Consider the following 14,486-nt stretch of genomic DNA (forward strand, 5'->3'; position numbering starts at 1 on the left):
AAAAAAATCCCACTTACCATTTTTTCTTTAATTAAGATATTTTCCCCTCTTCCTCTAGTTGCACTTTTTAAAAATCCAGTGATTTAAAGCAGCACTTAGGATGAATCCATCAGCTCACTGCAAAGGACATGTGCCCACATGTTCTTTACAGTGCAGGAACTTCAACCAAATTACAACATCAATGAGCTGATAACAGGAACTACTAGTTTTGATTTTTAGCTAAGTGAACTCAAATACTTTGTATTCTTAGGGAGGTCTAGTGGAAAATGTCCCTGCCCATGGCAGAGGGGATGGAACTAGGTGATCTTTAAGGTTCCATTCAACCCAAAACATCCTAAGATTCTATGATTTACACCCTCAAACGCTCCAAACTTCACCAATATCAGACTTTACCAAGCAGCATGGAGTTTCGCAATGCCGTTGTCGTGAAATTAGAGTACTTGGATAAGCCTTGGGGCTTTTATGCTTTATTATTATCTGTTGGTGGTTTTTTTTTTTGGTTGCATTTTTCATCATTACCTGCTGGAAGCCTCCCAACACTTAACTAGCAAGGTTTTCAAAGAATGCATAATCCTCTATTTCATTCATGGGGAGCAGAAGCAGGTCAAGCAATACCCACACCCACCTGGAGAGTACTCACTTAATGCTACTTGGAGCTGCCTTTCTTTCACGGTTCACATCAGCATTCAGAACAGGCTCCTCCTGCCCTCAGCTGTGGCTGCACTTTAACTGTTTCTGCACAGCAGATCCCTGTCTCCGAGGCTTTTTCAAACAAGCACTTTTCAGGAAGAGCTATAAATGTAATTTGCCTGCAGCATGCAGGATCTGTGTAGAACAGGTGACCAAACCCTGGCTGTGATTGAGTGTTGGTACCCCTTGGTCATTATTTGCTAAACTTTGCCATAGACAGAGCAGCATTTCTGCTGAGAAGTCACTGAATTAATGGCCTGAGCACAGAAGGAAAAAGACAATAGGACATTTAATCCAAATATCTGCTAAAAGGAAGGTTTTCTTTTCCTTAGGAGTATAATCAAACATTTATTTTTATTAAATTCCAACTTCTGTGAAAGAAAAGTCTAAAAGCATTTTAATGTCCTGAAGTAAACTGGGGAGCAGAGGCTCCTGTGTACCTGAACCACCATGGAGCAGGATAGAGTTAGCACAAATCACCTGATGCTATCACCCGACTGACAGAAATATTTAGTTTCTGATGTATTTATCAGTATCAGAGATGTTTTGTTGTGGTGTTTGTCAAACAAAGATGAAAATAAGCAACATAAATAACAACGCTTATATACATCAGAGTTGCTCAGTCATTACTTTACTGTTGAAATCCCAGCTGTGTGCTCACCGTAATGGGATTTTAATGGGTATGTGGCCGCCCATATAACAGCTAAAAAGAAAACAATAACACCCACCTCCAGGCTGGCAAATGCAGACCCCCTCCAGACACTGTCCTCCAGCTGATGCTGATTATCTCTTTTCTGTTCTCCCTTTTCCCTCCAGCCCTGTTTTCCCATCCCTAGATGCCAGCAAACCTTTTCCTCTTTACAGCTGTTCTACTAGGCACCTGATACTTAGCAACAAAAAGGAGGAAACATCCCTCAAATCACCTGCAAGCCCAAACTGCCCAAATCACAGAATCATTTGGGTGGTAAGGAAACATAAAGACCATTTTTATTCAACCCCTCTGCCATGAGCAGGACACCTTCAGGCTGCTCCAAGCCCTGTACAACCTGGCCTTGAACACTTCCAGGGATGGGGCAGCCACAGCTTCTCTGGGCAACCTGTGGAAGGGCCTCGCCACTCTCACAGGGAAGAATTTCTTCCAAACACTCAATCTAACCCTGCCCTCTGTGGGTTTGAAGCCATTCCCCCTGGTCCAAAGTCCTCCTCCAGCTCTGAGTCCCTTGAGGCGCTGGAAGGGGCCCTAAAGGCTCCACAGAACCTTCTCATCTCCAGGCTGAACAACCCTGACTCCCTCAGCCGATCTCCACAGGAGGGGCGCTACAGCCTCAGAGCACCTTCGTGGATCTATTTGTTTATCAGATTTAGAGGCATATCATGCGCATTTCTGGGCAGGCAATAAAAACAGCTCGTAAAGGGGCTGGTACTTCCTCACGCTAAACGGGTTTAGTTTGGGTTGGCTTTTTTTTTTTTTTTTTTTTTTTTTTTTTTTTTTTTTTTTTTACTCTTATCTACGGTGAAGACTAGTGTGCTAAAGGTGCTGCAGACACCACCCAGACCTGTTGCAAGCTTTCTCCCTCACTCACCACCCTTGGCAAGAGTCCCCTCAGCCGCCCCGGTTCGCTCCGAGACCCCGCGCTCCTCCCCTCGGGACGCCAGGGCTGGGACGCGGTTGTTGCGTTTGCAGCGAACATTAGGTGGGCAGGCACACGGACACACAGACACACACAGACACACGGACACAATCCCGCCCCCTCAGGCTGTCCCCCGGGGTCGGGGCAGCCCGGTGCGGCCCGCGGGCTCGGGAGGCGGCGTCAGGCGGGCCGGGCCGCGGGCGGCGATGGCGGCGGCGCGCACGGTGCTGCTGACCGGCTCCAACCGCGGCATCGGCCTGGAGCTGGTGAAGCAGCTGCTGGGCTCGCCGCGACCCCCCGCCTGGATCTTCGCCACCTGCCGGGACCCCGACGGGCCGCGGGCACAGGTCAGTGCGGGCCGGGGGGCGGCGGTGACGCTCGGCCCCTGTCGCCGGCCTGAAGGGCTCACTGCTGCCGCGGGGCTCTGCTGTCCGCACCGTGCCCTGCCCCGTGTGAAAGTCACCTGAAGTGCAGCCGGCGCAGAATCGGCTGCACTTGGTGACACCTCAAAGGTGTCACCCTTGAGGCCGCGCCGCTGGGCTGCCCCGGGCCGTGCTGGGTGTGCCCGAACCCGCCCTGCCGTGCCAAGGCTTGGCCCTTTCCCCCGGGCACGGGCCGGGCTGGGCTGGCCTGAGGGCCCGAGGCGCTGCGAGCGGCAGCCGTGCTGCCCGGGCCGGTCGTGCTGTGTCACGCTGCTCTCTGCAAAATCCCGAGGTGCAGAACATGGGGTTTCCAAAAGGGGTGGCCTGTGGAATCCCGCTGTCCCTGCTTTCAACTTTGCTGAAATGGGAGAGACTCACACATGTTGCTTGTGGAGGGAATCACAAAGCTTCCCTGTTCTGCCAGCTCTCTTTACATCCAGCTTGTCTTCCTCTGCTTGCTGTGTCCCACTGAAATACTAACTGGGAGGAACTTGCTCTCTGATAGGTCCTGGCTCCAGCTGATTTGTTTGTTGCATCTGCTTGCAAGTGTGGATTATTCCATGTCAGAAGCAGTCCTGGGGCAGTGAGAACCCACCCTACTACCAGCCTGGGGGAGCCCAGCTCCTGCTGTGGCTGCTGCCCAAGCTGTCTGGGTCAAAGACAGGCCAGGTCTTTTATTTTTGCCTCATTCTTCCTCCCCACAACTTGCAGGACTCTTGCAGGGCAGCGATGAGATCAGGGACTTTTTTCAGGGCTGGTCTGGAGCCAGTTTTCCTACAAGGTGGTCCTCATGCAACTGTCCCAGCCAGGGGATACTTCCCTAAGCCTTGTCCAGCTGTGGTAGGGTGAGAGCAGTGTCATCAGGGTGCTGCTGAAGTCCGTGACCACAGGACAAAGGCAGCAGAGGCCACATCACTTCTGCCCTTTTGTGCCTGGAACCGGTGTTGGGGTGGGGGAAGCTCCTGCTGGGATGGTATGAGGCTTTTGAGGCAGGCAGTTGGGAAAAACAGGAGGAGAAATAGGTGTTGGCCACCACAAACAAATTAGTGGATTTAACTTGATTTCCCAGGGCTAATGTGGGAAGATGGGGTCTGTTGAGGGAGCCCGGAGATAACTGGTAGTGAACCATGACCAGTCCCAGCAGCTCTCCTGCTCTATGTTCCTCTCAAAAGAAACCACCAATTTGTATTTCTCCCGTGGGCATGTTTGGAAGAGATTTTTAGTTGTAAAAGCAATCCTTTTGGGCACATTAAACAAGGTGGTTTAGTTTCTGCTCTCTGAAACCTGCCCTAGTTGGAGGCTCAGAGCAAAGAGCTGCTAGGAACTGTGAAGTAGAAAGTTTCCTTGCTGAAAAGAACCTCTGAATCATCCACTGTGTGAGTTGGCACAGGCAGGCAGAGCAATCGATGGCTAAAACACAAAGAGGAAATTTATTTCTGTTATCTTGATAACCAGGGGATCCCTGAAGCAACACCAGGCAAAGGTACAGGGAGGTACAGAGATAGAGGAGTCACAAGTACTATTAAGATCCATGCTAGGGGATCACTGGCTGCTGTTTAGATGGTTTATCAAGGGTTATTCCCAGCTGTAAAGTCACTTGAATGATTTACAGTCCTAAATCCTTTTCACCTAATTTCCAGCAGCCTCTGGGAGACACGTCTGGCTGTGTCCCCAGCCAGTTCACAACATTTCCCTGCTAAACTGGTCCTTCACACTTTGCTCCCGTCATTTGCTGTGGCTCTGGCTGGGCTGTGGATGATGCTTTGGGAAAGTGACCACAGCATCTTGCAGTGGTGGCCATGTCATGCCCTGAGCACATGGCACGTTGCTTTGTGGAGCCTGGGAGCAGCCTGAGAGCCAAGGCCAGTCCCCAGTCCAGCTGTTCACAAGCACTGAGTAACACCTGGAAGATGTTTCCCTCAGGGTGGGCCATTGCTGGCACCCCAGCATGATGCTTGGCATCACCTTTGCCTCGTGCTGATTCTTTCCATGTCTCTTTTTGTAGGAGCTGAGAGATCTGGCATCCAAACACCCAAACCTGGTTCTTGTAAAGCTGGGTATGTGTGCTCTGCCTCTGAGCTGGTAAATTTGTGGCTGCCAGCCATGCATGCCCCATTTCTCCTTCCTTCCCTCCCTCCCTTCAGGCTGTACATGGGGATCCACTTCTTCAGGGCTTCTTCAAAGCCTGCTGCCAAAACCCCAGCTTCTCCAGACCTGTCTCAGACTTGTACCCCATTCCCTGGAGCCTCCTTGCCCCATGGCCACAGGAGCAGAATGTTCTTGAGACCCATCCTGGGCAGCTCCCTGGCTCCCCCAGCTGAGTGCCTTGACCCCAAGTCTTAGGCAGGACCAGGAGGGCTCTGGGAGGAAGGCAGCTCCTGTGGAAATGCTGTAAGATTAGCCCAGAGCTTGAGCAGGAGCACGAGGACCTTGCAGAGCCGTCCCACAGCAGGTCCAGCACATTTCCCCTGGGGACTTGTCCCCCCGGAGGCTGCCCTGGGGTCTCCAGAAATTGCTCAGACGTAGACTTTGGAGCGGTGGCTGCTGAGAGCCGACGCACACGGGAGTCACAGCAATGGTTTGTCCCCACGGTGGGCTTTGCTGGCGGGAGCCCTCAGCTGGCGGCGGTGTTGGGAGGATCGGGATCAGTCGGAGCTGGTTTCGCAGCACCATCTGCTGCCCGTGGATGGAAGGGCCGCGCGGCTCAGAACGCGCGCATTTCCTCGCAGTCCTCCCCTCCCTCTTCTCCTCTCCCTCTCAGCCTGTTCTCTCGCTCTGCAGATGTGGAAAACCCCTCGGCTATCACCGATGCGGCGAAGGTGGTGGAGGGGAAGCTGAACGGGATGGGGCTGAACCTGCTGATAAACAACGCCGGCATCTACACCCCCACGGCCTCGCTGGACACGGTCGACGCTGAGGACATGGTCAGGACCTACAAGACCAATGCAGTGGGGCCAATGCTGATGGCCCAGGTACGGGTGAAGCTCTGGGGATGAAATCTGGCCCAGCTTGAGGGTGTCACAGGCTGTCCATGGTCACGAGGGAAATCTTAGGGGGCTTTGCCAAATTTCTGGGGGCTGTGCAAGGGAGTGCTAGGGCTGCTCTTCAAGCCTAAGCCTTCTGCAGCATCTCTGAATTGTGTAAGTCTAATTGGGAGCAGGCAGGGCCACTGCAGCAACACCTGGGCTCTCCTGGCATCTTGCTGTTCTTCCTCACCCTCCCTGGGTTGCAGTTGCTGTAAGTGGGACTGGCTTGAGGCACAGGTATCCCACTAGGTTGTTTCTCCCCAGGCCTTCCTGCCTCTGCTGAAGAAGGCTGCCCAGGACAGCAAAGAAAAGGGTCTGAGTTGCAGCAAGGCAGCCATCATCAACATCTCCACCATCTTAGGGTCCATCAAGAAAACACCTGATTCCTTCTTCCACCCTGTCATCTCCTACCGCTGCAGCAAGGTATGGACAGTTGTGACCTGCCCCAGCTCCTGAGCTCCACGGGGTCAGAGCTGCTCTTGCCAGGCTGGATCTCAGGGAAACACGTGGGATGGAGAGATGGAGGGAGACCCCAAGTTCCCAGGGCATCTCCATGCCCACCCAGGGGAAACACACACTGTCTCTTGAAGACCTGGCATTGTTTTTTCTTCCTCGCCAAGAGGCAGCGGTGGGAAGGGAACCTGGTTCATGGAGCTTTTTGCTGCCCAGGGATGATGCTTGCTTCCTTACCCAGGCTGCCCTCAACATGCTGACCATGTGCCAGGCTCTGACCTACAAGGAAGCTGGGATCCTGTGCGTGGCACTGCACCCTGGCTGGGTGAAAACAGACATGGGCACCCAGGAGGTGAGTTCTGGCCAAGCAGGTCATCAGGGAACCCATGGGTGGCACCCAAGGCTACAAACCTGCACAGGAGGTGGCCCAGGTGGCCAAGATGGCTCTCTGGGGGGAGGATCCATGTGGAAATGAGCTGCCTCTTGGGCTCCAAGTTGCCCATGTCTGTGCTGGGCCCCTGCAGAACATGTGGATACTGGGACATCTGGGAAATAGCATGAGCACATATCAGGCTGTTTGTTCAAGGGGAAAAAAGGGGCTTTGGGCAGTCTGAAAGATATGCAGAGAACCTGAATTCAGCAGAGCAGGGAGAAGAGGAGCAACACCATCCCATCCTGTGCCCCATTCCTTGAAGAACTGCAGGTCCATGAGGTTTCTACTCATCCTGCAGGATCCATGTTTTGCAGTGAGGGTGTCCCTGCAGCACTGGGGTTTTGAGAAGGCTGCACAAAGCATCTCATTTGCAGCAGGGATCTCTTCCTGTTTGGTTAAACCTGTGGCTGGCTTCCCAGCCCAAGCCACCTCCATCCAAGCCAGCAGTGCAGATACCCAACCATCCTCCCACACAGTGGACTTGTCCCAGCTCCTGTGGCTCTCTGCTCACTCTGGGTGGAAGGAGCCTTGCTGTCACTGCCCATGAGCCAAGTGGGTGCTGCTGGATGGCCTGGAATGATGGTGGTGTCTCATTTTTCCCTTTGCAGGCTGACCTGACAGTGGACACAAGTGTGCGGGGGTTGTTGTCTGTGCTGCCAATCCTTTCTGAGAAACACAGTGGGACTCTGCTCAACTGGGAAGGGAAAGCCATCCCCTGGTGACTGCCCTCTGTCCCTGTGAGGGACTCCACAGTGCCACAGGACTTCCTGCTTGCACAGGTCCACCAGGGTGCTCAGCCCTCTGTGGTCTGCAAGGGACCTACCTGGGACTCCAGTGGGTGGGCAGGGTGTGATCCCTGCCTTCAACTTGCTAATTAATAAAGTCAATTAGTATCTGTGCCTTCTCCCAGCTGCAGAGTCCCCGCTCAGACTGTCTTGCCCCTGCAATGAATAGCCTGGCATTAATGGCTGAACTTGATGATCTTGGAGATGTTTTTCCAACCTAAATGATCCTGTGATCCAAGCAGTCTGCCTGCCTTGTCTTTAGCTGCTCTGAGCTGAAGGGGACATGTAACTCACCCAAAGCTCTGCTGTCCTGCCTGGCTGCAGGGTGTGCCTGGTCTCTGCCATGCTTCCACCAAAGCATGGTGTATTTGCCATAGATTTCTTGGGATGACCTTGTGCTGGACATGCTGTCTTTGGGAGCAGCCTTGTGGTTGGAATGGAAAGACCTGGCACTAAAGTCCAATTCTGCAATCCCAGGCAGACAGCTCTTGCCACAGTGGTGCCCCAGCTGGGCATGGTACCCCTGGGTGGGGAAATCTGGTCCCATGGGATCACAGCATGGGAACGGCACTTCTGTGGGATGGAGAAGCTGAGAACCTTAATAAGGTGGGCTGGGCAGCCTTTGACTGCAGGAATTTGACCAGGAAGTGGTAACAGCACCAGATAAATGGCTTTTGGGGTGGTATTGGGGCTTTGCCCCTTCTGGAAAGAACTTCTCTTAAAGGAGCATGGCCAAAAGGAGCCAGGACTCCTGCAAAACCAAGCCTTGTCTCTGGTGGGCAGAGCAACCTGGCCTGCAGGACAGGCAACCCCCTGCTCTGCCCACCAGAGGCCACACCTTTTCTTTCTCATCTGGAGGAGGAGCTGAAGCATCCAGGTCCCTCTGGGTCTGGGCTATGGTTTTACCTCTTTCTGGAGTGGCAGCTTGCCTGCCACCAAGAGCTTTCCTGGGAATCTTGAGGCCATGCCCCACCTGGCTGTGCCAGAGGAGCTGTGTTCCCCATGCCCAGGCTGAAATGCTCTTTTCCAAGCCTGTTCTGTGCTTTCCAAGGCCCTCAGGAGCCAGCACTGCCAGCAGAGCACCGACATGAGGCACCCACTGCTGCACAGGTGCCTCTGCCAGGAAGACACTGACCTCAGGAGCCTCATCCTCAGGGGAGCTCTGAACCCTCTGGGCTCTTCCACATGATCCAGCCGCCTGATTTCCCATGTCAATGCTTGCTCTTTTCTTTCCCAGCTCATATCTCTGGCACGAGTGGTCAGTGCCAACTTGGGCACCTCCCTATCAGGGCTGCAATGGCAGCAGGAGGAGGGGAATCCCTGGGAAGGAATGGCTGAGGGACAGGAGCGTGGGTGAGGGGCCTGATGCTGGCAGTGCATTGCTGTGCTCAGAGACACGGCCAAGCCTCCCCCGAGTGCCCTCCCTGCCCCTTGGCAGAGCTTCTCCTGCCCCAGTTACTCCACACAAGCCAGCTGGAGCCCAGCCAGTCACCACAGGCTGGCTCCATGCCCATCTCTCCCCGTGTTCCTCCCTTCTGTCCCACGCCACGTGCTGGATCCTGGGAGATGAGCAATGCCAGGGATCCCACCAAGGATTGCTGACAGTTCGCAGTCATCATCCCCCTTGTGCCATTGCCAGCCCCATGAGATGTGTGTCACTGCTCCCTTGGGAACACACAGGAGACAGGACTGCTGACAGCTGGGACAGGCTCCATCACCCAGGGCATCACCTGGGATGTGGTCAGGTCCCCAGGGCATGGGCAGCCCTGTGTTCTGAAGGTGGTAGGAGGAGGAGTGGGAAGCTGTGCAGGTGGAGTCCAGTCTGGCAGTACTGGACACAGCTCCTGGGGAGAAGAACTTACCCCAGGCACTGCTGGCAGTGGTCTCCCTTTGGGTGCTGGGATAGCAGACCAATTCTGGGCAGAGCCAAGCAGAAACAGGGCAGCTGATCCTATTTTTCAAGCCAACACTAAACTGGGGGAGGATGATCCAGCTTGGACCTCTCTGCGACTGGGATTCAGCCCTGGTGAGTGCTTTGCCTTTACAAGTGCAGCCAGGTGCCCTCCAGGAGCCCATCCTCCCACCCTCTGAGACAAGGCTCATCCCAGGGAGCTCATGTTGGAGCTAAGCCACCAGGGACTGTGCCATCCATGGTAACTTGGAGGCCAGGGACCCCTGAGAACTTTAAGGTGCTGCAGAGCACGTGTTCTTCAGGAAGCCTCAGAAAAGCCAGATGGGCAGGTCTCCCTGCTCAAATGCTTGCCAAGTGGTGTTGGCTTTTCCTTTGCACAAGTTCCGGGTGTTTGTGCTCATGGAGCTGATTATCTCCCCGTTTCCTCTCCTGCCTGATGTTTCCTGCCTCCCTCCCTCCCTTTTGCTGGTTTTGCCCTTTGTGTCAGGCTTATTTCCTGGCTCTGGGAAGTGTCAGACCTCAGTGTCCCCCCTGCCCCTGGGATGGCAGCACATAGCCCTGTGTTCTTTCACTGGGTGCACTACAGTGCCCCAGGAGACACTTGAGCTCCCAGCTTCCCCTGACCAGCTAGCTGCTCCCTGGGAGCACAGGCATGTTTGAACAGAGCAAGTGTGATTTAGGATCCATCTGCTTTTACCAGCTGATCCAGCTCTATTCTGAAGCTGGGGCACAGGTGCCAGCATTGGTTTCAGCAGTAGGGAAAACCTGACAACTCCTTGAGGACTCTTCCTGAGGCTGCACAGGGTCATGGAAACATATCTGGGGACTTCCAGAGACCATGGGTGGGGAAGCTGTCACCCAGAGCAGCTCAGACAGCCTCCCCCAGCCTCTCTGGAGCCAGGGTAACATCTGGGGGCAAACATCTCTCTGCTCCAGGGAGCCCAGCAGCTCTCCAGGCTCAGTGGTGGGAAAGGCCCACATTTCCCAGGCTCTTCCAGCAGCTGCCTTATTCCAAAATCCACTGGCAAAGACTTGTTGCACACCAGGAGCTGGAGTCAGGCAGGTCTGTGGGTTGGGGCAGGAGCACTGAGGACATCAGGACTCCTGACCTGACTTGCCAGGATCAGGGCAAGATCCATTTGGAGAGACACCCGAGTGGGGCAAATGGCGGCAGGCAGAGCGTCTGTGAAAGGCACAGGCTGCTGCAGGAGGAGAGGGTCAAAAAGCGGAAACGAAACGGAAAAGGGCTGCTCCTGTGAGAGCCGTGCAGCTGCGGAGGTGGAGCACAGGCAGGTCACAATCAGCCGCGCACGAGGAAGTGCTGGGACAGCAGCCAGCGTGGCCAGGCTGCAGCAGCTCCAGGTGCTGCAGAGCTTTGTTGAGAAGGACCAGGAGCAGAGGCAATCAGAACTGCAGGGACCTCAGCCAGGACCTGGAGATCCCCTTTGCAGGAGTCGTCTTCCAGCCAAAACTTCCTTCTGCCAAGGTGTGGGCGCTGCCTGGGATGGAGGGGATGGGGCAGCAGGATGGTTGCTGTGGGGACCATGTGCTGGGTGGCACTGTGGTACTGGGGGGCTCTGAGGCCTGGGTGACCATTCCCAGAGACCCCAGCAGTGGGAAACACTGATGCTGGGAAGGCTGGACTGTCTGGGAGTGCAGGGTTTGGGGAGTGCCGGGGTCTGGGCTGCCGTCAAAGCACAGGGACCCAACTTGTGTCCGTGAGAAATGAGGCTCTGGAGGGGGAATGACACGGTCCCTGCAGCACCAGGGCTGCTGAGGAAGCCGAGTGGGACCAGCAGATAATGTGTTGAGGCTTCCTCCTGCACAGCTGCAGCTGCAGGGCTGGGGTTGCTCCATTGCTATCAGCCCCTGCAGAGCCCCGTCCATCCCTTCTCCCTCCCTTATTATTGTTTGCCGGGAGGAAGCAGCTCACCCAAGTCCCACCTCAAGCTTTTAACCCACTGATGCCTGCCCTGATGCTCTCCATTCCCATCAGCCAGAGCCAGGCAGACTCCACATCTGCTCTGGGAGGATGGTTTCGTACTGGGAGCTTGCTCCAGGCTTTACCTCCCTGGCAACCAGAAGCACCCCTTGACTCATCTCCCCCAAGCCACCTTGTCTCCCATGGGTCTCCCACAACCGCTTTCTGAGAGGGCAGACACTGGCATTGCCACCTCTAAGGCCCTGAAAGCTTTAGATACCATAATTCCCTCCTTCCTCTCTCTTCCCCTTTTTAGCTGGTTGGATCCTGTCTTCTGCTTCCTCTGGAAGCCCCCTAGTCTGCTGGGGGGCACCATGGAGACAGCGGCTTTACCAGCTTCACACAGACTTAACCCAAACCCCTAATAAGGGGTTTGGAGGAAATCCATCTTGAGGAAGAAAAATGCAGTGCTTCTCCAGCTTTGTTTGACAGGCTGGGATTTAATCAAACCCTGGGATGTCCAGAAGTGCTCCTTGGGGAAGTGGAAATCAGACGGAACATCTCAGCAGCCTTCTCGAGATTGTCATCTTCTCACACAACTGAGCTCTGCCAAATTTTCCCCACTTGTCAACTGCCAAGGAGGGGACATCAGTGTCCCATCAGCACAGGCTGGGCTGTGCCCTCCCTGGTGATGACCATCAAGGGACACCTTTCCTGAGCATCAGTGTCCCTGCAGGAGCAGAGGTAGGTCAGCCACTGCTGAGTCTGATGGGGTGAGCAGAGATCCTCCCTGTCCCCTGTGAATGCACCACAGATGTTGATGAGCCCATCACATGCCCCCAGTGCCCCCTAAGAATAAACCATCCTGCTCTGTGCCCTGGGGCCCTGACACTGCCACACCCATGGATCTTCAAAAGAAACCTGTTTGGGAGCACAGGAGGGTGCACCCATGGGTCACAGAGAGCTGCTCACCCTTCCTCCCACAGCTGGGCTCTGCCCCTGCCTGTGCCCCCAGGGATGCCCACAAAAGGGATGATCCCTTGGCCATAGCACCCAGTCCTGCTCTGCAGGGTCCTGCCAGGGGTTTGGAGCAGGTCAGCCTCTCCCTGCCCATCCCAGGGCACCAGCTGGGCCTGAATTTCCAGCTTTGGCAGAACAAGTTCCCGGGTGGCTGCACTTGGAGCTGGCACAGTGCCGAGATGCCAGCGTGCCTGACCAGTGCTGTGAGCTTGGGGGGGGCTGTGGGAATGGTGGTGGGGTTCAGCCAGGCGTGCCATGGGCTGGGCCAGGCTTCCTGCTGCTATCTACAGGACAGGAGTTGCTAGAGGGGTGTTCTCCTCAGGCCCCAGAATGTCAGCACACAAATGTATCTGTTCCAGCTCCTGACCCAGACCTGCTGCCCTGCAGCATCTTCCCCCCCTTGTTCTCTCAGGGGAGTGGAGTTAAGACCTGTGGGATAGCAAGAGCAAGCATCCAAGCTCATTGTAATGAGTTCTCTCCCCCATGTCCCTCTCCTTCGAGCCAGGGAAGTGACGCTGGGGAGGAACTTGGCTCCTCTTGTTTGTTATTACAGGATAAAATTACCCTTTAAAGCAGAGCCAGTGCTGTCAGGGCTGCATACCATCCGGGAACATCGCTCCTTCCAGCGGCTCCACACACTTCTGGCTATTGTGCTTGCACAGAGCCAGCCCAGCCCCGGTCACAGCAAGGGGGACACAGGTGGGGGGATCCAAAAAGAAGCTTCCAGGCTCTTTTCCCACCCTGGGAAGTTTGGGAGCATAGGGAGAAGGCCTCTATGTGAAGAGGAGAGCTTTTGTGACTCTGGGATGTGTAGAAAAGAGGAGCAGAAAGCAAGGGCTGGGAGCAATGAAAGGGAAGGGGGAGGTGGATGTCAGTGGGGTGTTTTCGGGTTTCTCTTATCTCCTGGGATGCTCACTCTGGCTCAGCTGGGGACCCTGTGGATAGGGCAGCCTGCTGCTTGCTGCTGTGTGCAGGCTGGGCAGTGGCGAGCAGCTGGCACCCATCTCACCACCCCACAAGCCCAGTGGCAGCTCAGCATCTCCAGGCAGTGTGAGCTGGGAAGAGGGCTGGCTTCTCCTTCAAGCTCCAGCCTCTGTCCCTGGGGGTCCCAAATCCAGGGGACCCCTCTCTCCTGTGAGCTGGATCCCCAGGAGACACCCAGCACCCCAAGGCTTTGGAGGACATGGGGTTTCCTTAGCAGCAGCCTGGCCATCCCACCCACACCTCGGGAGGTGTCTGGGGGCTCGCTCAGGGTTTGACTGCCCCATGCTGAGCCATGACGTGCCCGTGGGGTGGAGGGGAAGGAAGCTGGCCCGGTGGAGCCGAGCCAGGGAGAGCTTCCTGCAGGGAGCTGCAGCCTCCAGTGCCTCCCGTGCTGCCGCGGGGTGGAAGGCAGGAGGAAAGAGACTGTGCGAGCCCCAGCGGGATGGAAAGCAGGAGGAAAGAGGCTGTGCGAGCCCGAGCGGGATGGAAGGCAGGAGGAAAGAGGCTGTGCGAGCCCGAGCGGGATGGAAGGCAGGAGGAAAGAGGCTGTGCGAGCCCGAGCGGGATGGAAAGCAGGAGGAGAGAGGCTGTGCGAGCCCGAGCGGGATGGAAGGCAGGAGGAGAGCTATGAGAGCCCTTTGCAGCCGCTCCCCAGCCTGGCATCCGCCGGCTCGGAGCCGCTCAGGAGGCGAACGCCAGCTGGGCCCTGACACCGCCACCTCAGCGGGGTGTCGAGGGAAGCCTGACTCATCCCCAGCAGGAGAATCTGAGACTTGCAGATGTAAACAGAGCTGGCCCTCGCATGCCAGGACATGTGACAGATACAGGAGAGACCTGCTGGAGCCGCAGCCTGGGGCTGGTGGCATTCACACATGTGCTAGAGGCATGAACAAGAGCTGGAACGGGCCCTGCTCAGGAGCATCACTTGTCTGGGGATGATGTGGCAGGATCCCTGCTATCAGCCTATCCCCCCTCTGCTACCCCTACCCCACTGGCAGCTTTTAGCAGCTCGTTTTGGTCCTGGTCTTTCTGTTTGACTGCCACTGCTTTCCTCTAGGGACACTCCTCCCAGTACAAATCCATTTGGGCCGGCAGCTCAGGAGAGGTAGAATAGCTGCAGGATGACCAGGGCAATGGTGGCCTCACCACCTCTGGAAGTATTAAAAAAAAGTATGGATGGGACATCTGAGGGATGTGGTTTAATGGTGG

At 55.5% G+C, this 14,486-nt stretch overlaps 2 protein-coding genes across 2 annotated transcripts in view; both read left to right on the forward strand.

Annotated features, from left to right (window-relative positions):
- The first annotated feature begins 2,495 nt into the window (after positions 1–2,495).
- Positions 2,496–7,556, forward strand: LOC128932795 (C-factor-like). Its single transcript, XM_054269514.1, has 6 exons — positions 2,496–2,668; positions 4,749–4,800; positions 5,525–5,715; positions 6,034–6,192; positions 6,464–6,574; positions 7,264–7,556. The coding sequence occupies exons 1-6, from the start codon at positions 2,528–2,530 to the stop codon at positions 7,375–7,377; spliced, it is 768 nt and encodes a 255-aa protein (XP_054125489.1). The 5' UTR covers positions 2,496–2,527; the 3' UTR covers positions 7,378–7,556.
- Positions 7,557–11,622: 4,066 nt separating this feature from the next.
- RIPOR1 (RHO family interacting cell polarization regulator 1) overlaps positions 11,623–14,486 on the forward strand; it is a 30,552-nt gene continuing 27,688 nt past the window's right edge. The window contains exon 1 of the mRNA XM_054296330.1: positions 11,623–12,017. The gene's annotated coding sequence lies outside the window, so the exon portion shown is untranslated. The remainder of the gene's footprint in view (positions 12,018–14,486) is intronic.

Source organism: Melozone crissalis, unplaced genomic scaffold (genome assembly GCF_028551555.1).
Source record: "Melozone crissalis strain CALT ecotype California unplaced genomic scaffold, PUWL_Pcris_2 ptg000007l_1, whole genome shotgun sequence".
Classification (NCBI taxonomy): Eukaryota; Metazoa; Chordata; class Aves; order Passeriformes; family Passerellidae; genus Melozone; species Melozone crissalis.

Excerpts from the sequence above, each read along its gene's own strand:
- LOC128932795 (XM_054269514.1), top strand. The coding sequence starts at position 2,528 with ATGGCGGCGGCGCGCACGGTGCTGCTGACCGGCTCCAACCGCGGCATC. Across the intron at positions 4,801-5,524 it reads CCTGGTTCTTGTAAAGCTGG|ATGTGGAAAACCCCTCGGCT; the intron begins GTATGTGTGCTC and ends CTCGCTCTGCAG. Across the intron at positions 6,193-6,463 it reads TCTCCTACCGCTGCAGCAAG|GCTGCCCTCAACATGCTGAC; the intron begins GTATGGACAGTT and ends TTCCTTACCCAG.